The 24279-nt window shown below is 44.9% G+C and overlaps 1 protein-coding gene across 1 annotated transcript in view; it reads left to right on the plus strand.

The window, feature by feature from the left end:
- The window catches only part of RBMS2 (RNA binding motif single stranded interacting protein 2), a 71909-nt gene that overhangs the window by 32326 nt on the left and 15304 nt on the right, over positions 1–24279 (plus strand). Inside the window, exons 2-5 of the mRNA XM_015819899.1 lie at positions 10712–10905; positions 17789–17847; positions 18972–19063; positions 22325–22482. Coding sequence (XP_015675385.1) covers positions 10712–10905; positions 17789–17847; positions 18972–19063; positions 22325–22482 — 503 coding nt within the window. The remainder of the gene's footprint in view (positions 1–10711; positions 10906–17788; positions 17848–18971; positions 19064–22324; positions 22483–24279) is intronic.

Consider the following 24279-nt stretch of genomic DNA (forward strand, 5'->3'; position numbering starts at 1 on the left):
GCCTCCGACTCCCAACTCACCGAGACGCCGCAGCATGATACCGTGGTCTACGGTATCAAAAGCCGCTGAGAGGTCCAAAAGAACAAGGACAGAGGAGTACCCTCTGTCCCGGGCCCTCCAGAGATCATTGACCAACGCGACCAATGCCGTTTCCGTGCTGTGCCCCGGCCTGAAACCCGACTGGTATGGGTCTAGATAGTTTGACATGTCTGCAGAGCAGGTTGGAACAGGCACCTTGCCAGCATGTGAAGGGGTGGGCCAAGACAGCTGAGCTAGCATTTCATTCATCTATGCATCTGTCAGTTCCATTGGAAAGATGTCTGCAATTAAAGCACCTGTTAAGAGTTCTCTTAGATCACGGGTATGAAACTCGCTGCATCACGTGATGTATCGCGACTTTTTTTGCATTGCTGGAGTTGGGGTCGGCGCAGCCTCCATATGATGCAACCCGCCCACAGGCCAGCAGTTTGACATCCCTGTCTTAGATGATCTTCTATTTTTGCCCTGCAAGAGAACTGATCTTGTAGGTCTCCATCAGGTGGAAAATTCCACTGTGAGAGGGGGGAGCCATCACTAGGAAAGCCCTGTAATTTTTCTTCTTCATGGCATTAGAGTTCATATTTATTTATATACTGGAGCAAATAGGCTGCTATTAGAGTTGCCACCCCTCCAAGGTGCCTGTGTTAGTGTAGGCCCTCATTTGTTCACTTGGAGCAACACTTCCTTTTCATCCCATTGGGTTAATTTATCTATGCATCCATGCACCCGTTGAAAATGTAAACTTTACTGGAAAAGAAACCTTGTAATCCCCAACAGCAAACTTCTCCAAAGGAGAGCGTTCCATTGGGTGTGTTTACAATTTTTTGGAAAAAAAACAACTTTTCTTTGCCATAACGCACACAGGTATCTCATATTCTTTCAAGTCCTTAGGGTACAGATCTTGAATATAAAGTGCTCTTAACAATCTTGAGAGTTAGGTAGAGAGTAGTCCAAGAATTTGAACAACAGATGGCTGCCCTAGGAATGCATCCAGCTAGTTGATGTCCCTTTCAAGTTGAACCTCTTACATCTGTCTAATGCTCCTTCTTAGCAGCCACTGGTCAGTCTGTCTGTCCATCATCCTTCCTGAAAAGGGAGTATTTGTGTTAGCTTAGGCCAGGGCTTTTCAACCAATGGTACAGGTACCACCTGTGGTACATTGGCACCTGGCAGGTGGTACGCAACCATCCTAGAAAAGTGGTAGCGGGGGAGGGGGATGAGCTGAACTGGTGGCAGCACCGCACAAGCCTGAGCGAGAGATGGCTGGAGCTGCAGGGCTGTCAGGGCTCAGCGGAAGCGCCAGGATCAGTGCCAGGCTCCAGCTGGAGCTCGGCGCTGATCCTGGCGCTTCTGCTGAGCCCAGAAGAAGTGCCAATCAGCTGGAATGTTGCAGCATCTCCAGGGTCTTGTGATTTACATTCAGATGCTTGGCAACTGATTCATATTTAGGACAGTCACAGTGTCCCAGGATCATGTGAAATGACCAAAACCTGCTGCAACCACCCAGCAGACAGGGGGAATAAAAACCAAACACCCCCCACGCCCGCTGCCAATCCTCAACAGAAATGCTCACAACAATGAAAACCTTGGACAGGAGGAAGAACACCGCTGTGTGGGCAGGCAGGTGTCTTGCTCAGCTGTGGCTTGGGGGGCACTTTTTTCAGTGCCATTGTAACTTTGAACAGTCACTAAGCGAACTGTTGTAAGTCGAGGACTACCTGTACTTCATCACTTTTTTCCTTTTGAGGGGGGTCATCGAGTTTTTGACACCTTTCTAGGCGACTGGTGGTACTCGGATATTGCCATATCCTAAAAGTGATACAATGGGTGAAAAGATTGAAAAGCCCTGGCTTAGGCCCCTAAGAGCAAGACCTGCAGTGGGTTTCTGGTTTTGCAAGACTATTGCCCCTAATAAATGCTCTGATTTACCAGGATGAAGATAATAAGTTGTTTCAAATGCCTTAGTCTAGAGCTCAAGCTGCTTCATCAAAGCTGGCCATCTAAGGACTGCTCAGGTGAGACGGATCTATACGACTGAGAAGGGGAATTTACGCTCCTTTGAGGAATACTAAGCTGTCATGCTAGTGGCTGATCAACTAGCTAAGCATAGATCGGAGCCAAGTCTGTCACATATACGATATAGTTGTCATGTTTTATAAAACGGGTGACCTTGTGGATTTTCATTTACTTCCTCATCCTGTCCTTGGAAAATATGGATTGGCACAAGGGAGATCCTGTCCAACACTATGAGCCCGGACATAGGAAATCCAAGACAGAAAGAGGAAATATTGGTTGTATCTTTTTTTTTTTTTTTTTGACAGGCTTAGTCTGAAGATTTCATAAAGCTCCAGTTGGCCTCCTATCAGAAAGCTGCAAGGCTTCCCAAAGAGGAAAAAAAACATTTATTCCATTTTAAATCAGTCACCAAGCTTTTCCCACACTGAGGCATTCGGGATATGTGGTGGAGATGGTACCTTTCTGAATTACCAACCAGCCTTCTGTGAAGTGCATTACAGCAGAGGTCCCCAACCTTTTGGGCACCAGGGACCGGTTCCATGGAGAAAGGTTTTTCCACAGACTGGAGAATGTGTGGTTTTGTGTGCTGCCTGCATCCCACGGATAGGGCTTTGCTTGTTTGTGCAGGCCGGTTGCTGGCATGCCACAGACCAGTACTGGTCCACGGACTGAGGGTTGGGGACCCCTGCATTACAGCACATCTAGAAGTAACCTAGATAGATCTTTTTTAATGTCAGTGTATATATATATAATGATTTCTTGCAGATTGGAAGGTCTTCTCTTCATTGGGGGAAAGGCATGAATGATCTTCCCTCAAAAGAACCTGGATTTATGTGGTACTTTTCTGAATGAATTTTGCTTTTGGAATAAAACCAACTTTTCTGAGACTGCAGGCTAAATCTTGTCGGTTGGGTACATAAATTTTATTTCATACAACACATCCTACATATAACTTGTATAATTTTGTACGCAGTCTGGGTTTAATGCCTATTACGCACTGGAATAGGAAGTTTTGCACATTTTATATGCTTCTATTTTCGAATTACAGGTAGTCCTCAACTTATGACTACAATTGAGCCCAAAATTTCTGTTGTTAAGTGAGACGTTTGTTCAGTGAGTTTTACCCCATTTTACAGCCTTTCTTCCCACAGTTGTTAAGTGAATCACTGCAGTTTTTAAGTTAGTAGCCTGGTTAAGTGAATCTAGCTTCCCCGTTGACTTTGCTTTTAAGAAGGTCGCAAAAAGAGATCACATGACCTTGGGATACAGCAACCGTCATAAATATGAACCAGTTGACAAGCGTCTGAATTTTGATCACGTGACCCTGGGGATGCTGCACAGGTTATAACTGAAAAAATGATCATAAGTCACGTTTTTCAGTGCTGTTGTAACTTTGAACGGTCACTAAATGAACTGTTGTAAGCCGAGGACTACCTGTACATTTTATTGTTATTGCTTTACTGGTTTTCCTCTCTTTTTAAATATTGTAAGAAATGTGAATGTTTCATTTACTGAAAGAACCTCAGCTGGATTTGCACACTTCTCTATTAGCCCACGGTCTAGCAGTCAGTATAATAGATACCAATGTCACCATCTTTCTGGGACTTCTCTCGCTGCTGAATTGAAATGTTCTCTGCCCACTCTTGAGTCAGCAAAAAACTATGCTTGTGTGAAATATGCATCCTATTGGCAATCCCTATCCTGTCTCTATTGTCTCTGTTTCAAGTTCTCTGCAGTCCCCTGCCTCCTTCAGCCTAACAGGTTTTGTACACCTTGAGGCAGTTCTTGGATACTGCCGGGTCAAGAGGGAAAATATTTCAAAACCTGTTCAGCTAAGGATCTTTAAGCCTCCCTCCCTTGTGGGGTGGGGATGAGAGGAATGTGACATCATGCAGACATAGCAGGAAAAAGATGCCTACAATCTCCCATTGGGGAGTTGCAGAAATTTGCTGAATTGCAACCCTCCCCATCACTTGCTGGAATGGACTGCTAGGAGATTTAGTTCATGTTGACTTTTATAGCAGTAAAAACTGGTTGAAGAACTAGAGATGGTGGCATGCTGGCAAAGAAAGGGTATTATCCAAAAGACTGATCAAAAGGATAGAGAAATTGGCTAGCTTTTCAAATAGAAAAAAACGCGTTGTTGTCTGTAGCTTCTCTCTACATATGATTGATTCATCGTCTTCTTCATCAGCACTGAGAGGGCATTTTAAATATTCTTTCCTTCCTTTTAAAAATTAGGAGAATTTCTCCAACCAACACGCCCAGGCTAACTTAGCAATAGCCATAGAGAAAGGCTGCACTTCTTTTAATTTAGGCTTCCTTTTGGTCTGATTGTTCAGAAACATCTTTTAAAATAGTTTCATAGCATGCTGGAAGGGATTGTGAGAAATTATTTGTGACAAATCTGCAGTTGTAGTTTATATGACAAATGGAGACAGTGGTTTATGGTAATTTTGCCGCCTGATCAATAATTAGCATTATTCCTCCATTGTTAATGGGAACGGGCCTGATGCGAGGATTATAGTTTACCACAACCCTGAAATACAACCCGTTGTTACAGTTTGGGGGATTATGTTTGGAAAGAACAAACTTAATAGTCGGTCTTCAATATATTTGACCATTAAGATCTCAGTCAAGTTCAGGCATGGTTGAAATACACATCCCCTACACCACGGGTATCAAACTCGCCTTGTCACGTGACGTGTCGCGACGTATTGCGACTCTTTTTGCGTTGCCAGCAATGGGGTGGGTGCGGCTTCGGTACGATGAAACCGGCCCCCAGGCTGGCAGTTTGACACCCCTGCCCTACACCATCATAATTTCACCTTATTCAGTTGCCCCTTATATTTCCTAATTGTAGGCCAGCTAGCATTATCAGGAAGAAGCCTCTTGGTCCACTGTTCTGAGGCTTAAGATTTTATATATTCAAAAATAAAAGAACAATATACCTTGAATATTATATGAATGGAATAAAGGCGATCAATTCTGTCAAAAAAGCTAGGGTTTTGTAGCTGTGATACAAGTCTCACTGTGATCATTCCATGAGATTGAATTGCTCTCCTAGATTGGGTAAAAACTCTGTATCTCAAGCCTGTATTTTAACTGTTAAGTCAGACATGTCAAACTCACGACGTCACGTGACGTCGCACAACGTATCGGAGCTTTTTTGCCATTGCTGGCAATGGGGTGGGCGCGGCTCCAGTATGATGAAACCGGCCCGTGGGCCGGCAGTTTGACACCCCTGTGTTAAGTAATCCATTACTAGGAGCCATGGAAGCACAAAATATATCAACTGTATATTCAGAAAATTCATGCTTAGCTATTCTATTTTTTCTAATTTATTTTATTGACCACTAGTTTGATATGCTGTGAGATTACTGATTATATTTGTCCACTATGCTCAAGCTAATCTTATTGATTATCCAAGATAACTGTATGTGTTTATGGCTAATAGAAATTAAGCCTGATCTAAATCTTCTCAGACTTTCATGCAATATTTGGTCTTGACTGGCTTTGAGAAAACTTTTGTCTTTCAAAAGTAAAACAGATTCTCAATCTAGATTTATGAAAGAATCCAAGCTGTACTCCAGATATCAGTAATTTCAGCATGCCAAGGAGTGTTCATCGTGGCCAAATACTTTATCAGCATTTTGTGCCCCAAACTTAAAAAAAAATGCATTAACCAGCAAACTGTCTTACTTTTAGCTCCTTTAAGAAAGGATTCATATAAAATGGTTTATACCCAAGTTCCTTGGAAAAAAATGAATCAATAATACATATCCTTCTGTATTAACTTTTCTGTCAAATTGGCATTAATTTTTTTTAATTTAACTTCTTTCAGCATTGTCCTAGCAAATCAAAGGCCAGTCTTGCTCTATCCCAGGGGTCTTCAAACTTGGCCCTTTTATGACTTGTGGATGCCTGGCTGAGGAATTCTGGGAGTTGAAGTCCTCAAGTCATAAAAGGGCCAAGTCTGTGGAGATTCCTGCTTACCAGGTGGTTGTTTAGTTTTCCCTATTTAGAATCTTATGGCTGGAATAGAATTTTAAAAATGTAATCTTAGTATTTTACAGTGCTAAATAACAGTCAATGATAGATAATAAATTTGTATTCATTCATTGGTAAAATTAAATATGCTGACTCATCACGAAAATAGCTCAAACCTTTAGTTGCAATTGAATTAAAATTTAGATATTTAATTCTGTTTATTTTTAATATTTTATTCCTTTTGTTTTTGCTAACTTGTAATTTGTTTAATAATTATTTTAGCCAGTTAGCTCTTATATTTTTAAAAGTTCTATTTTGTTTTATTTTATTGCAGTCCGTCTCTATCCTATTTTGAGATTTTATTTGAGTTGTTGTCTCTAAGAGTAAGGGTAACATTGTTACATTTATTTATTGAAGTGAAACTTTGTTTTAAACCATGGCTTTAGTTGGAAATTTAAAGCTTGTCATTTTGGTACAGTGTACCAACAATGGAGTACCCATTATTTCAATCTATGGTTGTAAATTAAAATAGAAATTAAAGATCCCGGTTCTATTTAGTAGATTTATAGGCATGTACAAATAGTCTTCGACTTGCAATCGCAATTTGAACAAGATGGTTTTAAGTGAGTTTTGCTCCATTTTATGACCTTTCTTGCCACAGTTGTTAAAAGAATCACTGGAGTTGCTAAGTTAGTATATATTCAAGATGGACAGTATTTAATATTTATTTGCTATGTATATGTAGGGGTGTGGGTCTATACATATGTTGTAGGTGTGTGTCATGTATGTGTTTCACTTTGAGAGCGGGCAACTAAATTTCATTTTTGATGTGTGCTGTTGTGCCCACAGTAAAAAAATGACAATAAAGGTTATCTTATTTTATCTTATTTTAGTAACCCGGTTGTTAAGTAAATCTGGCTTCCCCATTGACGTTGCCTGTCAGAAGGTTGCGAAAGGGGGTCACATGACCCGGAGACACTGTGCAACCGTCATAAAGAAATACACGCTCGTTGCCAAAGTGTTTGAATTTTGATCACTTGACCGTGGGGATGCTGCAAAGTTATGTGTGAAAAACGGTCATAAGTTACTTTTTCCTGTGCCGTTGTAACTTCAAATAGTCGTTAAACGAATGATTGTAAGTCGAGGACTATCGGTAATCAAAGTCTGGTAATTAGTTGAGAAGTCTGCTTTTATTTGTTAATGTGGAGCAGGACGCATACCCCGGCCTACTTCTTTGAGTCTTGTGTCCAGTGCTTTTTTTTCTAAAAAAAAAAAAAAAAAAAGGTGCCGGAACTCACACACGTCACACAACCCGCCTTGCCTACCCTACAAGGTTCCATTCCAAAAAGGTGCCGGAACTCCGTTTTGGGCGTTCTGTGAGAAAAAAAAGCCCTGCTTGTGTCCCACTCTGGTTTTGCTCTGCTTCCTTTAACGCCCCTTCTGATCCCAGCCTGTGGCCTCTCTTGAGCGTTGAGCCAGGCCTGCTGAATAGCTGAGCAGTTTTGCAATGGAAGTACTCCACCCCGGGTGTCCCTGTGGGCAGGGCAGACTCAGTGACTTCAGCAGCACTTTGCAAGGGAAGGTTGGAAATACAGCTTCTTCTTGCACAGCCAAACATATGTACATCTGGTCATGTCCTGCACATGCCCCGGAGCGGAGAAGTAACTTGGAAGAGCTCCACCTTTTTCCCTTTGCATCTCCTCCTCTGCTTCCCACAATCGGAGGACCTTGTAAAAAAAAAAAAAGTGCCCGAGGAATCATGGGATATAGAGGGATCTTAGAAAGAGACCGAGCGATCCTTTGGGTGAGCAAGTTAGCTTGGCAAAATCGTAGTTCTGAAAATACTAGCTTGTTTTTCATTGACGAAGAAAGTAAACCGAAGTATATAAGAATGAGAATGAGAACTCTGCTTCTGGGCCTTTAAAATCGGTCTGATTTGCAGACATTAGCAGGCACTGCTAGGATTATACTGTGAAAAGAATAATCACCTGACTTTTGAAGCTAACACTGCTAGATGTCTGGGTAGACACAAAATCTTTTTCCCCCTCCATACTGGCCAGGTGACCATTTTGGATATGAATATTTTTTTTTGCATTTTCAGGTCTCCAGGAGACTGTCCAGATTTTTAAAAAAAACTTAAAAGAAAAAAGGACATATTTTCACTATAAGTATATATTGGATTTCTACTGTTAAAATCCTCCCCTCCCCAAATCCTGGAAATTGTAGTTTGATGTGCTGAAAACTTTGTTAAGTGATGGTTAGTCCTCTTTCTTAAGAAGCGCAAATTCCCAGAATTACCTGGCAAAGTGAATTTCTTTCTGTTAACTCCCAATTAAGTGCCAGTCACATTCTAGTGGCAACAGAATGGTGCATCAGAGTATTTGCTTCCTAAAACTGTAGAGATGGTCACATAAACGTTACGAACAAAAGGAAAAGCTGCATCCTTTGGCCTTATAGATCATATTGAACATTAACCACCATACCTTGCATTAAACTAGACTTGATTTAAATCTAGTGTCCTGAATCACAATTGGATGGATTTGCATAAGATGGGAAGCCAGAAACTATGGCTTACAAACCAAAATTGCTGAATTTCTACAATGTGCTAAATTAAACCTAAATAGAGCTTATTATGGTTTGGTGCAAGCTCACTATATTAAAGCAAAAACATTCAATGGGGCAATCACAGTCACCAATAAGAATGAATACGCTAGTTAGAAAGCTAAAATTCTGCAGCAAAATTGTTGTTTGGGTACTGAAAAATGGGGTGGTTTTGGGATGGAACAGCCCTTGCTCTTTTGAAACATGAGGAAAGACTCTACAACAGGGGTCTTCAGACTTGGCCCTTTTATGACTTGTGGATTTCAACTCCCAGAATTCTTCAGCCAGCGTGCCTGGCTGAGGAATTCTGGGAGTTGAAGTCCACAATTGGACGAGGGGATAGATGGGGAACTCATCAAATTTGCAGATGACACCAAGCTGGCAGGCATAGCCAACACTCCAGAAGATAGGTTTAAGATACAGAAGGATCTGGACAGACTTGAACACTGGGCGCTATCTAACAAAATGAAATTCAATGGTGAAAAAAGTAAGGTTCTACATTTAGGCAAGAAAAATCAAATGCACAGGTATAGTATAGGGGGTACCTTGCTCAATAATAGTAACTGTGAGAGGGACCTCGGAGTCCTAGTGGACAATCACCTAAATATGAGCCAGCAGTGTGCTGCAGCTGCCAAAAAGGCCAACACAGTGCTAGGCTGCATTAACAGAGGGATAGAATCAAGATCACGTAAAGTGTTAATACCACTTTACAATGCTTGGTAAGGCCACACTTGGAATACTGCATCCAGTTTTGGTCACCGCGATGTAAAAAAGGTGTTGAGACTCTAGAAAGAGTAGAGAGAAGAGCAACAAAGATGATTAGGGGACTGGAGGCTAAAACATATAAGGAACGGTTGCTGGAATTGGGTATGTCTAGTTTAACGAAGAGAAGGACGAGGGGGGACATGATAGCAGTGTTCCAATATCTCAGGGGCTGCCACAAAGAAGAGGGAGTCAAGCTATTTTCCAAGGCGCCTGAAGGCAGGACAAGAAGCAGCGGGTGGAAACTGATCAAGGAGAGAAGCAACCTAGAACTAAGAAGAAACTTCCTGACAGTTAGAACAATTAACCAGTGGAACAACCTGCCTCCAGAAGCGGTGAATGCTCCAACACTGGAGGTTTTTAAGAAGAGACTGGACAGCCATTTGTCTGAAATGGTATAGGGTTTCCTGCTTGAGCAGGGGGTTGGACTAAATGACCTCCAAGGTCCCTTCCAACTTTACTTACTATTACTAAGTCATAAAAGGGCCACGTTTGAAGACCCCTGCTCTATGAGTTCATTGCAGGGAGACAGGAATTGTCTATAAAAAGAGTCCAAGCTGAGAATGTTCTAACCAAATTTACTTGCTGACTGTATGATTATGACATCAAAGGTGTCTTGACCAATGATAGCAAGGCTGTTTTTCCCCCCTTCCTTTTATACTATCCTCTCTGATGGTGGCAGTGTTTGGGGGCCTTTGTTACATTCAGGGGTTCAGATCCATCGGGAGGGTGGAACTTCTGATCATCCTGGATGAGGAAACCTCTTTACTTCTCCCCATCCGGGGACTGAAGGCAATTGATCAGGGACCCCTTTGGGGCCTAGGATGGGTGGTGTGAGGGGATTCTAGCCCTGAGAGGGGGAAGGGGCTTGAAACTCTCTGCCCCAATCTGATCTTACAACTGTATGTTTTAATTTTATTTAACTTGTAAAGGCTTCCACCTCTAGGAAGCAGAACAGAAGAAATCTTTGTCTCAAGGGTCTCTCCCACTGATGCAGATCCATTATGGGTAAATTAGCTGGGGTCTTTGTACCAAAAGGAGACAAGACAATTCTTCTTATCTTCCACCTTTTCAGCAAGGCATTCTGCATACATAACTTACAGTTCCTTTATACTCATACTGATTAGAGGTCAGAGTTGCCCATTTATGAAGAACTGAAAGAAAAAATTAGACCAAGTGCAATGGGAATTCCACACTGCTCACTGTGTCCCTGTCATCCACAATGGAGCGTTGTCTTGCTAGCTGTCTTTGCCTTGCCTGACCCAACAGCCATTTAACAAGCTCTTTCTTCTTTGCCATGCAGCCTTATGTCTCAGTGGCCCAGCAGATGGCACCCCCAAGCCCCAGTGGCAGCTGCAACAACAATAGCAGCAGCAGCAGCAGCAGTGGGCCAGGTGGTGGCGGAGGTGGCGGGGACCAGCTGAGCAAAACAAACTTGTATATCCGGGGCCTGCATCCTGGTACCACCGATCAGGATCTGGTCAAGCTCTGCCAACCGTAAGTTACCATCATCCAAGAAACATTGACAATCGCTCATAGGGTGGGGAAGTAAATCCAGGTGGCCAAATGTTGTGTACTTACTATTTAGACCTTGGTCTGTAGTATTCTGTTTTCAGTGGGAATTGAACTTAGCGGTCTTCTCCAGTACCGAGTGCTATCCACACTTCCTGAATTCAGCAAAAAAAACTTATACTGGCATGTAACTTGTGTCCCCATTGCTAATCCCTATCCTGCCTGTACAACTGCTCTTTCAAGCCATTGCAGTCCCTGACTTCCTCAAGGGGACAAGCCCTATCAATCCTCTTGAGGAGGCCCTCGGATAGAGCTGGGGGGGGGAACAGAAAATAGTTCTGTAACACTAGTAGTACAGGTAAGGATGAATGAAGTCATGAAGGCAGTCGTATGAAACATAGCATATACAAAAATGTTGGTTGTGCATTATTGGATCAGGGTTGGCTCAGCTCTTGGAGAGGATACAGTTCCTTCTCGCTAGTAAATAGATGGGCCGTGGTGGCGCAGTGGTTAGAATGCAGTACTGCAGGCTACTTCTGCTGACTGCTGGCTGCCTGCAGTTTGGCAGTTCGATTCTCACTGGCTCAAGGTTGACTCAGCCTTCCATCCTTCCGAGGTTGGTAAAATGAGGACCCAGATTGTTGGGGGATGACTCTGTTTAAACTGTTTAGAGAAGGCTGTAAAGCACTGTGAAGCGGTATATAAGTCTAGGTCAGTGTTTCTCAACCTTGGCAACTTTACGATGTGTGGACTTCAACTCCCAGAATTCTCCAGCTAGCATTGCTAGCTGGAGAATTTTGGGAGTTGAAGTCCACACATCGTAAAGTTGCCAAGGTTGAGGAACACTGGTCTAGGTGCTATTGCTATTGCTCACGTGATGTGGCAACAAGCCAAATGTATGATTTACCAAGAAATATGGGCAGTGAGCCACTTTCGCATCATGTGCTTGTGTTGATTATTCATGTTGTTTATTCATGTTGATGAAGCAGAAAGAGACTTAGCCATGTCACCAAAATCAAAGGAGAAGTTTAAACGTTCCACAAATCTGGAACTCTCAGAGATTTCAATGATCACCCAGTTATTGTCAAGTGTGGATCAGGTTTGCCTACAGATTTAGGGGCTTTTTTCTGCGAAGAGACAGGAATCAGGAATGTTCATTCCTTTGCCCTATTCTCCTATCTCCTCACTGTGGTTCTTCACCCATTTTCCTTCTTTTCCCCATTCCACAACTTAAACTGGAGCCAGACTTGAAAGTGTATGGACGACAGTTTGGCTTTCTTCTACGTGGCCCCTTTAGGATATTCTGGCTGAGAAGTCAAAAAGAAAGAAAGAAATAAAAAAACGTAAGCTATCCCAGCTCTTTCCAGCACTTTGGTGAAGGACCATGTCCTTCTTTGTAAGGATGGGAAGCTGGCCGCATCAGGTCTGAATCCAGTCTTCTGCTCTGGGTTTTACGGTCTACTGGAACTGAAGTGCAGCCTGAATAGAAAGGTCATTATTTGTAGGAAGTTCATCAAGTTTGGAGTGCTGCTACTGCTGTGGCTCACCTGTTTCTTGGATCCTCGTGGAAACTTGTAATTCGGTGTCCTTGTTTTAAGGATATCAGAAGCCTAAGACCTTAGTGCTATCTGCTGTATTGAACTCCCACATCTTCCAGAAGCTCAGTGCAATACTGGAGCCTTGACTAATAATCAGTGTTGCCTTGGTATCCCCCTAATTTGCCAAGTTATCTAAAAAGTGATGGGAAGGCGTCTGATTTCCCAGCTAAAGAGTTCTGAAAGTGACTTCTGGGGAGGGGGGGGTGGGGGGAATTGAAGGGGACTAAGTAGAGTGCAGTCACGTACACATTGCCTGCAGCAACATATTGACGTTGTGAAGTCTGTGGCTCCCTAATTGCCTGCCAGGGTTTGCTCTACTCTTCCGTCTCCGAGCCTTGCCCGAAGGAGACTGAGCAAAGCTGTAGTACTTGAAGCCAGGAGGCCAGGAGGGGTGGGTGGGCAGGGGGCTGTTCCTCGTTTACCTCAGCTCACCCCAGTCTGGAATGCTGGATCTGGCCCCAAAGCCACACTTGACAAACACGCCTGCTTCATACCAGGAATGTGTGAGAGAAGGGATCATGGATGAGAGCTGCAACCAGCGGTGGAGAGTTTGGGGAGGACCAAAGGGAAGGGAAGGAAACCAGTTCCAGAGACTAATACTGGGCAGGAGCTGGGAATTCTGGGCGGCGTTCCTGATCCTGCCCCTATCTTGCAACATTTATGTGCAGTGCCCTCCTCCTCCTCCTCCTGTGCCTTAATTCCCACATCTGCAAAGCAGTAGACCCCCCCTTCCTCCTCCCCCCCCATTGGAGGTCTGACCACAACCACAGCATTCAGCATGATTCATCTCACTCTGAAACCCTGCAGCTGGACTCCCCTGAGTCCTGGCTGGGAGGCGCCAGGACTCGGCTGTTCTTGGCGCCGGTCGGATTTCCTGGGCTTGTCCTTCCCTGGGCAGGAAATCCTGCTCAGGGTGAACAGGAAGCGTTGCGGGTGGGGTCAGAGGGCAGCTGGGATGGACTCTGTAGGGCTCGGCACTTGGGGGAGGGGAAGAGAGCCAGAGTTCGCTGGCTATTTTTAAAGGGAAACTAATTCAGGGCTTCCACGGGGTGTGTTTGTGTGTGTGTGTGTGTGTGTGTGTGTGTGTGTGAGAGAGAGAGAGAGAGAGAGAGAGGATGGAGGAATTTAAGGGTGTCCTAGGAAGACTGGCCCAAAGAATTGCATGCGTTACTGTGACTTCCCTCGCAAGATAGGGATAAGGAACCTAATCAAGTGGTTTACAAGAAAAGGGCTGTTAGGGCCATGCTTAGCAAATGATTACACCACCAAGGCTGTTTCTAATTGCCCCAGAACTATTCAGAGGATGCTGGAATAACCGTTACCTCTTTCTTCACTTCTGTGGGAAACTGTGGCGGGAGCATTATTATTATTATTATTATTTATTATTTATTGAATTTATATACCGCCCTATCTCCCTTACGGGACTCAGGGCGGTGAACAGGCGATAATAAAAACCACGATAAATATATCCAAGTTTCTATTCTAAAATCAAATTAAATAACAAGCCTGCTCTAAAAATACCCCATACAAAACCCCCACTAAAACATAATCAAACTACGCCAGGCTGGCCGCACGGAATAGATGGGCCTTCAGGGCTTGGCGAAAAAGGTGCAGGTCCGCAACTGTACGTAGGTCGGGGGGGGGTAGGTCATTCCAGAGGGCAGGAGCTGCCACAGAGAAGGCTCTCCCCCTGGGGGTCGCCAGCCGGCATTGTCTGGCCAACGGCATTCTAAGGAGGCCCTCTCTGTGGGAGCGGACTGGTCGAAGGGAGGTGTTTGGTAGAAGGCGGTCTTGCAAATACCTAGGTCCATTGCCACGGAGCGCTTTAAAGGTTGTTACTAACACCTTGAAGCGCACCCGGAAGGCCACAGGCAGCCAGTGCAGCTCGCGTAGGAGAGGTGTTACATGGGAGTATCTAGAGGCCCCCAGGATCCCCCGCGCGGCCGCATTTTGAACTAGCTGGAGCCTCCAGGTGCACCTCAAGGGGAGCCCCATGTAGAGAGCCCCATATCCTAGTCACCATCTTTTCTGGCCCTGTCTTGGTGCTGCTGCTTTCCTTTCCTCCAGGAGCCGTGCCTGAAGCAGTTCAAAATTGTCCTTAGCTGTCCCAGAGTTAAAACCTTACTGTATCTCTTTAAGCATTCGGTAAGTTCCCATGGTTTTGACACGGGAGGTGTCTGGTACCCTTCAGCAGCTATTTGGCTAGTGTTGCAGCCAGGCCACCCCTAAAGGGCGAGATTGGCCAGGGACCTATGGCACACCCACTTTCCCCTGAGCCCTGGGCGTTCTCTTCAGAAGCCTTTCCGCTTAAGCAGCAGAAGAGCTCTCATCCTGTACCAGCCCTCCGATCCCATGCTTGGTGATCTGCATCAGCTTAAAATGGTAGAGGTGGGGTAGGCTTCACAGTGAAGCAGGAGAGACAGCCAGCCCTCTCTCTGCTGCTTTCCGGTGTAATTTTCCCCTTGAACTATTCTCCGGGCCGCTTTTGAACACAGTTTTAGTAACCTGCTAGAACAGCTCTAAACCCCTATTCGAAATGAGCTTGAGCCAGTTGCTACTTGGGCTCCCTTTGACGGCACCTGTACAAAATGTGCGCGTAAAACCAAAGCAAGTTTTGACAGGTAGTGCAGCTCACTGATTTAGCCCTCTGTCAAAAGTTGCCTCTGCCTCATATCTCACTCACATTAAAGAGTACAGAGAAAGAGCAACAAAGATGATCAGGGGACTGGAGGCCAAAGCATATAAAGAAAGGCTGCTGGAATTGGGTATGTCTAGTTTAACGAAGAGAAGGACGACATGAGATCTCAGGGGCTGCCACAAAGAAGAGGGAGTCAAGCTATTCTCCAAGGCGCCTGAAGGCAGGACAAGAAGCAACGGATGGAAACTAACCAAGGAGAGAAGCAACCTAGAACTAAGGAGAAACTTCCTGACAGTCAGGACGATTAACCAGCAGAACGACCTGCCTCCAGAAGCTGTGAATGCTCCAACACTGGAAGTTTTTAAGAAGAGACTGGACAACCATCTGTCCGAAATGGTGTAGGGTTTCCTGCCTGAGCAGGGGGTTGGACTCGATGACCTCCAAGGTCCCTTCCAACTTTATTATTATTATTATTATTATTATTATTATTATTATTATTATTATTATTATTATTATTATTATTATTATTATTATTACCTCACCCACATTAAGGAAAGCGTTTTCCCGCCACTTTGTGATGCCCTGCTGTTAGTGTGTGTCCTGCTTGCTTATTAATAAGAACAGCACCATTTGTCAGCATCGTATGTGTGGCAGGATAGAGATCATCACTGGGGGCAGCTTATGTTATGCTGGTAGAGTTTTCTGCTAGCTCAAGGACTGGTGGGAACCAGCCAAAGGAATAGCCGTGGCTATTTTAATATTCCCAGCTCTCACCTTTTGAGGTTTTAATGTAGGCTCCTGTAAGGACAACATTCAGGCTTTTATATGTGTCTATGGAAGTTCTACCACCCAGACTCAGCGTTCTGTACTTCTGGGACTGTATTGCGCAAGACTGGAATTTCAGATCCGGTGAGGAATTGCACATCTTCCAGAGTTCGACATTTTATTTGCAAGTTATAATTAGGAGCGTGCAGTTTCTTTTTTTCTCTCTCTTTTTCTTTTAAAGCTGAACCTCAAACATCACAAAGGTCATTCTTCTGTGCACAGTATGTTGACTGTTCTCTAGTGCAGAGATGGATAACCTCAGCTAACGCAGTTTCTGAAAGGGTTTCTTTAGGCTCTCAAGCCCATGTCTGACCATGCTACTAAATACCGACTGCAGGATTATTAATGTGAGCAACATGATTTCCCACCATTTGGAGGCACTCAAGGATGGGAATAATAATATAAATAGGAAAAACACAACTCAAAAATGGAAGTTTAGCTCCAGCCTCCTTCCAATCGCTTTCTCAGTAGTCCTCACTCCCCAAAAGTCTTTGAATACGGCTTACATCACAAAACTCGCCTAGCCTTGTTATACAGGTAGCCTTCAATTGTGCAGTCCCAATTGGGATCACAATCTCATTGCTAAGCAAAGGGGTTATTAAATGAGTCGCATCTGGGGTTACGACTCTTTTTTTGGCCCACAGTTGTTAAGCAAATCACTGCAGTTGTTAAACGAGTTATGTGGTCATTAAGCAAATCTGGCTTCCCTCCATTGACTTTGCTTGTTGGAAGCTGGCTAGGAAGGAGTGAGTGACAATCAGGTGACCCCCCTTGGGATGCTGCAACCATTGTAATTCCATGACTGTTGCCAAGCACCCAAACTTTGATTGCGTGACTGTGGCTATGTTGTGACAGTTGTTAGCGTGAGGACTGGTCATAAGTGCCTTATAAGTGTCGAACAGCCACTAAATGAACGGGTCTAAGTTGAGGACTACCTGTAATGATTCACGTGACATCCAGAGTTACTTTGCCATTCATTTGCTGTCAGAACTCGAGCTGTGGTGCCTTTGAAATGGGAAGAGTCTGCAGTTAATCTAGGGATGCCTCTTTGACACTGAGTTGTGCTGCTCCATGTCTGCGAACCGACTGGGATCTTGACCAATCACTGGTCAAGATGGGCCACCTCCTATCGCCCCCCTGATACATGCCAGCTATATGTTCTGATAGTTTAAAATGTCATGGCTGTCCCTTTGGAGACCCAGACCCTTTTTTTGCCCCCCCCCCCCAAAATAATAATAAGTAGCAACTGGCTTATTGTCAGGTTCTGTCCAAATAAAGGCACCTATGAAGAGTTTCACGGTGGTAAATGAGAGCTGTGCTAGATGATCAGTTGTCTTTTTTGTCGTTGCTTCGTTCACCTTCCTGGCCAAGGGTTCCTTCACAGAGATGGGACATCACAGCTTACAAATATGTGACAGAGTTGTCCAGGGGATTTAGACAAGTCTGAATAAACTTTTCTAGACACTTTCAGCTTCTTGACTGTTAACGGTGAAGAATTTACAATTCTTCTGTAGGATTTGGGTGGGAAACCAAGGGCCCAATACAGCCTTCAAAACCTTCTTTTCTCACCGGTAGTGGACCCTGCTTGTCCTGCAATTAATTGAAGGGCAGCTCTTAATTCCTGAGTAGAGAAAAACTTTATTTTTCAGTCTTCTCGGGTGGAGGGTGGGAGAGCAGAGAAGAGTCCATGAAGGAGAAGCATTTCCGGGGAGGATAGTTAGGAACTATTATATCCATTTCCCAAACTTGCTTTAAGAGCTGTGCTTATTCCATCCCTTATCTTGACGTTTTTTCTGTACTTTTATAGATATGGCAAAATTGTCTCCACCAAGGCCATCCTGGATAAAACAACTAATAAATGCAAAGGTGAGCTCAGCCTGGGTTTTCCTCTCGTATGTATGGAGTAATATTGTGGTATCCCCAGGATCCGATCTGGATAACAAGTGTGGGTTTTGCTTGGGGTTTCTCAAAGGGGGAAACGCAAAGCTGTCCTGTTTTGCTACATCCTTATCGCACACAGAGAATTGAATCTCTCCTTCAAAAGATGGTTTCTTCCATCCACAGCTTTAAGGCTGACGAAGTCTGAAACCTGTGTGTAAGGCTGGGGCACAGGACAGGTTCAGAATCGGATTCCGGAGCCAAGTTTCCTGAGGAGGATGGGCTCGGTCTGAAGGTGGGGTGGTTTATTGGCATGAGGGTGATGGTTGTGTGGGGGAGGAGCTGCATTCCTGAAATGCCAGACATTGCTGGGGAGAGAAAAAAGATGGAGCATCCACTCAGAGTACAAGCTGGAGGAGGAGGAGGAGGAGGAGGAGGAGGAGAGGGGAAGAGGAAGAAGAGAAGGGGGATCCTGCAGTCTGTATGGCTTAACGGTGAGACAGATCCTCCCTCTCTTGCCTTCCTGCCAATGTTTGCGAACCCCCCGCCAGATAACATTAGTCTTGCCCCTCAGAATGATTGCTGGTTGTGGTGTGCTAGAGGGTGTGGTGCAGCTGAGAATGTAAAGGAAGGTGGGTGAGGCAGGAGGGCTGCAAAGGTAAGTCTCTTTGCTGCTCACCCAGAAGCAGAGGGCTGGAGGAAGAATCCTCTATACAGGTAGTCCTCAACGTGCGGCCACAATTGAGCCCAACGTTTATGTTGCTAAGTGAAATATGTCTCAAGTGAGTTTGTCCCCATTTTACAATCTTTCTTAAACCCGCAGTTGTTAAGTGAATCGCCACAGTTGTTAAGTTAGTAACACGGCTGTTCGGTGAATCCGGCTTCCCCCATTGACTTCACGTAAACATGAGTCCCTTGCGAAGCATCTGAATTTCAATCATGTGACCAGGGGGATGCCGCAGTGGTCATAAGTGTGAAAAACGGTCTTCAGTGACATCGTAACTTTGAATGGTCGCTAAATGAACTGCTGTGAGTCGAGGACTACCTGTCCAAGCTAGAGATGGAATCTCCAAGGTCAACAAGATTAATCTTTCCTCTCCTTGAACCTTCAGGTTATGGCTTTGTGGATTTTGACAGCCCCACAGCAGCTCAGAAGGCCGTGACTGCACTCAAGGCCAGCGGGGTCCAAGCCCAGATGGCCAAGGTAAGCCTTGAGCTGCAGGCCTATATGGCAGAGCCGTCCTCCTCCCTTCAACAAACGAGAATGGGAATCTTCCTGACTAAGACAATCACGGTTAAACTTCTAGTTCAGGGGTAGGCAACCTTGTCTCTTTTATAACTCGTGGACTTCAACTCCCAGAATTCCTGAGCCAGCCATGCTGAGGGGAAAGGGAGAGGTTTCCAAGCTAAGCCATGCTGGCTCAGGAATTCTGGGAGTTGAAGTCCACGAGTCATAAAAGAGCCAAGGTTGCCTACTCCTGTTCTAGTTTAACCTTGTTCCTTGTGATTTAGCCCTGTTGAAGTGAGATCTTTCTTATAACCTGCCATGATGGAGAGGCTCTTCTGCAGTGTGTGTGTTCTCCAGCATTACTGTGTTGCCCAGGGTTTCAAGGGTACCATTGGTGCTTCGTGCCATGTGGTTGGAGTGGGTGGTGCTGGGTACAGTCATGACAAGTAGGTGTGGTGGTAAATTCTGCAGGAACCTGGGTTTTCTATGCAAGCCATCGTTCAGACAAGTAGACAAGAGCAGCAACCAGAGCTAATGTATCTTAGTGTTATATGTGAATCAGACCCCAGCAGTCACATGAGACTCTACCATAGCAGATTGAATTATGTGTCCATTAAGTTCAATATCCCAGCCTTGAATCTCAGAATAATTCCAGTATTACTCAGTCTCACTTGGTCAGGTGATGATTCCTTTCCCAAGTTCTCTGGGAAAAGAACACTCTCTTTTTCCCCCAAAACGTCTTTAAAGCTAGAGATGTTAATGATTGAAGATAAACTGTTCAGTTCTATGATGTATTAATTCCTCTCCAAACATACACCTTGTATCTTGCTGATCACTTTAATTCCACTTTCCCCAAGCTGGTGCTTTCCAGATATATTGGGAGATGTTCTGCAAATTATGATGCCACCATTTGGTTGGGGCTGATTGCTCGAACCAGGTGGCAATGTGGATACTGAATTAAGCTGCAGATCCTTTTTCTCCTGAGAGAGAGAGAGAGAGAGAGAGAGAGAGAGAGAGAGAGAGAGAGAGAGAGAGAGAGAGAGAGAGAGAGAGAGAGAGAGAGAGAGAGAGAGAGAGAGAGAGAGAGAGAGCCTTCTCTAGCAAGGGGTCCTCTCCCCCCCCCCGCTGCTGGTCCATGAAGCCGGAAAGGTTGGGTACCACTGTTCTGTAGACCAAGATCAGCTACTACTCAAAGAAGCAGAGAGCATCATTGTGGTTCCATGTAAGAAATAAGTAATGCTCTCTTAGCCCAAGAATATCTACACATTCAATGGGAGGCGGATGTTGTACAGTAGATTTGGATTTACTCAGAGTAAATTACACTGTAATCAGGAGCTGTGGACTGGGGATTGAGGACCCCTGCTAGAGAAGGCTTTCTCTTTCTCATTTTCTCTCTCTCTCTCTCCCAATATGTCCGCTACATTTTCGTAAATTAAAGCCATGGCCAGCGGTGGGATTCCCTTGGAGTGTCTTTGACAGTCTGAGTCTATCTATTTGGAAAGAACACACAGCGTTCACACGTGCACGTAGGGCACATATGTCATTCCCAGTGTGCAGCTCTTGCAGTTAGCACCCTTGTATATGTGCTATAGCCAACAGTACTACAGAGGCCATGTTTGCTGCCTCACTTGCTCTCCTGGATGCTGGATATTTCCAATGCATCGGTTTCTCTTCATTCTGCTTCACAACAGTGAGTCTCACTGGTGGGGTTGCCCAGAGCAGAAGCTGGGCTCTCTACCGAGATAATATGTTGAGTTCTCTTCATAAATGGAAAGGCCTCAGTGTGCCTAGAGAAAGGGAGGCAGCAAGCATCTCAACAGAGGCAGGTGACACGTTCAGGAAGGGAAGGGAAGGGAAGGGAAAGTCCAAAGGAATGCGTCCCCGGGATGGGATGGACTATTGCTAGGCAACAGCCTGACTTCTTGTTTCCATAGCAACAGGAGCAGGATCCTACCAACCTCTACCTGTCAAACTTGCCTTTGGGCATGGATGAGGCTGAATTGGAGTCGATGCTGAAGCCATTCGGACAAGTCATCTNAGAGACAGAGAGACAGAGAGAGAGACACACAGAGAGAGAGACAGAGAGAGAGAGAGACAAAGACACAGAGAGAGAGACAGAGAGAGAGAGAGACAGAGAGAGAGAGACAGAGAGACAGAGACAGAGACAGAGAGACAGAGAGAGAGACACACAGAGAGAGAGACAGAGAGAGAGAGAGACAAAGACAGAGAGAGAGACAGAGAGAGAGAGAGACAGAGAGAGAGAGACAGAGAGACAGAGAGAGAGACAGAGAGACAGAGAGAGAGACAGAGAGAGAGAGAGAGAGAGACAGAGAGAGAGACAGAGAGAGCCTTCTCTAGCAAGGGGTCCTCTCCCCCCCCCCTCCCCACTGCTGGTCCATGAAGCCAGAAAGATTGGGTACCACTGTTCTGTAGACCAAGATCAGCTACTACTCAAAGAAGCAGAGAGCATCATTATGGTTCCATGTAAGAAATAAGTAATGCTATCTTAGTCCAAGAATATCTACACATTCAATGGGAGGCGGATGTTGTACAGTAGATTTGGATTTACTCAGAGTAAATTACACTGTAATCAGGGGCTGTGGACTGGGGATTGAGGACCCCTGCTAGAGAAGGCTTTCTCTTCCTCATTTTCTCTCTCTCTCTCTCTCTCCCCCAATATATCCGCTACATTTTCGTAAATTAAAGCCATGGCCAGCGGTGGGATTCCCTTGGAGTGTCTTTGACAGTCTGAGTCTATCTATTTGGAAAGAACACACAGCGTTCACACGTGCACGTAGGGCACGTATGTCATTCCCAGTGTGCAGCTCTTGCAGTTAGCACACTTGTATATGTGCTATAGCCAACAGTACCACAGAGGCCATGTTTGCTGCCTCACTTGCTCTCCTGGATGCTGGATATTTCCAATGCATCGGCTTCTCTTCATTCTGCTTCACAACAGTGAGTCTCACTGGTGGGGTTGCCCAGAGCAGAATCTGGGCTCTCTACCGAGATAATATGTTGAGTTCTCTTCATAAATGGAAAGGCCTCAGTGTGCCTAGAGAAAGGGAGGCAGCAAGCATCTCAACAGAGGCAGGTGACACGTTCAGGAAGGGAAGGGAAGGGAAGGGAAGGGAAGGGAAGGGAAGGGAAGGGAAGGGAAGGGAAAGTCCAAAGGAATGCGTCCCCGGGATGGGATGGACTATTGCTAGGCAACAGCCTGACTTCTTGTTTCCATAGCAACAGGAGCAGGATCCTACCAACCTCTACCTGTCAAACTTGCCTTTGGGCATGGATGAGGCTGAATTGGAGTCGATGCTGAAGCCATTCGGACAAGTCATCTCTACACGTATCCTACGTGATGCCAGCGGCACCAGCCGAGGAGTTGGCTTTGCCAGGTCAGGCGGGATGGCTGGGACAGGGTTGGGGATCATTTGGTTTAATGATGCACTTCTTCAGCTATATACGGTAGTGCTAGCTTAAAAAGACAAACAGGCCTAGCCTATGTTCACTCAGGGAGCCCTCAGAAATGTGGTCCATTCACATCCCGTAGGTGAGCAAGCACCTTGAACCATTCCTTTGCCCAAGGATGGTCTTCTGTCGGAATACCTGCACAGAGGTTTGCTTGGCTAAATATTCCCTTATGCACGGAGCATGTGCAAATATTTCCCTCTTGGTTCAAGGTGGCGATGGGCATTTGCCTTTTTTTTTAACTCTTCCATGTCCTATTCCTACGTTGTAAGGTTGGGATAGCTATAGCTACTCCCTTCTGAGTTGGTCCACTGGGAACCAGATATGGACATTTGGCTGTTCTATGGACGTTTTTCTACATGCCTCTGAAACCATATTATTTTAGCTCCCAGTGTGTGTCTTTCAGTTTCTTTTCTCCTAAATATGCCATCACCAAATGTTCCTAAAAGATTAAGAGAGGCCGCAGCGAAAGATGGTTGAGCACTGACACTCAAAATGATTCCTTTTCCATGTTTGGCGGGCAGAAAAAGTTGAACTTCAATGGCACTTTGTCTGTCCTAAAGCCTTATAACATGTGGCTAGCTTGTGGGCCAAAGAAATGTCCCAGATGTTTTGATGCGGAGTATAAAGCCCTAGGTTACCTCCTTCGCTTTTCCCATGGCACCCAGCTGCTGTTCAGTCTTCAGTTTAGCCTTGGGGAGAAGCAAGATATTTAGCCAATTGCTTGAGAAGGGACGGGAGGAAAACTGGTAGCAGAAAACTGGTGATTTAGAAAATGGCTTGATGTGGAACAGGAATGCTGAAAGACAGAAGCACCACTGATCCTATAGTTTCCCCTATTTACAATGACGTTTCGCATTGTTGCTAAGAAAGAGGGAAATACATCTGTGTGCATTTGGTTCCTAACCCAAGATCCCTGCTAAAGATTTGTCTAACTGTAGAATTACTTTTAGGCATAGAAGGGTACCTCCAAGCTGCTCCTTTACTGCTCAGACCTCCACCTGGGTGGGCAGTTTTGTTGTGTATTCTCCCTTTCCTGTGTCAGCTTGGGCGTTCTTTTCTATCCTACACTGCCCTCTACTGCCAAATGTTCACATTGCAACAGACAGCTCCTGGCTCCTCCATATTTATTTTCCTTCATACCTGAAAAAGTAAACTTGGTCCAATTAGCAATGGTTGGTTAATTACATATCCCTGTTTCCTATAGCTGGTTGTAATGGATGAGGTTGGTCCTCGTAAAGAGAGGAGAGAGACTAAAACACTATTTCTCTCTCTGTCAAAGCTGATTTGCTACCCCCGCTTTCTTTCAAAGTCTACAGCTCTAAAATATTTTCTCGGAGTCCTTAGATCAGTGTTTCTCAACCTTGGCAACTTTACGATGTGTGGACTTCAACTCCCAGAGTTCTCCAGCTAGCAACGAGAATTCTGGGAGTTGAAGTCCACACATCGTAAAGTTGCCAAGGTTGAGAAACACTGCCTTAGATGTAGCATTTCAAAGCCAAAAGGGATAACAAGCAAATGAGATGTTTAATCGTCGTAGCAGAGCCATGTGGAAACACAGGCCAGCATCAGGAAAGCAAAGGCTCAGAATGAACAAAGACTTGCAACAAAAGTCAAAGGTATTAAAAGTCTCTTTCAACATATAAATGACAAGAAAAAAAATCAAGAAAACAGTCAGTCCACTAAAGAGAGAAGATGGAAAGGAAGTAACAGGCAGTAGAGAA

This window comes from Protobothrops mucrosquamatus, unplaced genomic scaffold (assembly GCF_001527695.2).
Source record: "Protobothrops mucrosquamatus isolate PMUCROS unplaced genomic scaffold, P.Mucros_1.0 scaffold_151, whole genome shotgun sequence".
In the NCBI taxonomy this organism is placed as follows: domain Eukaryota; kingdom Metazoa; phylum Chordata; class Lepidosauria; order Squamata; family Viperidae; genus Protobothrops; species Protobothrops mucrosquamatus.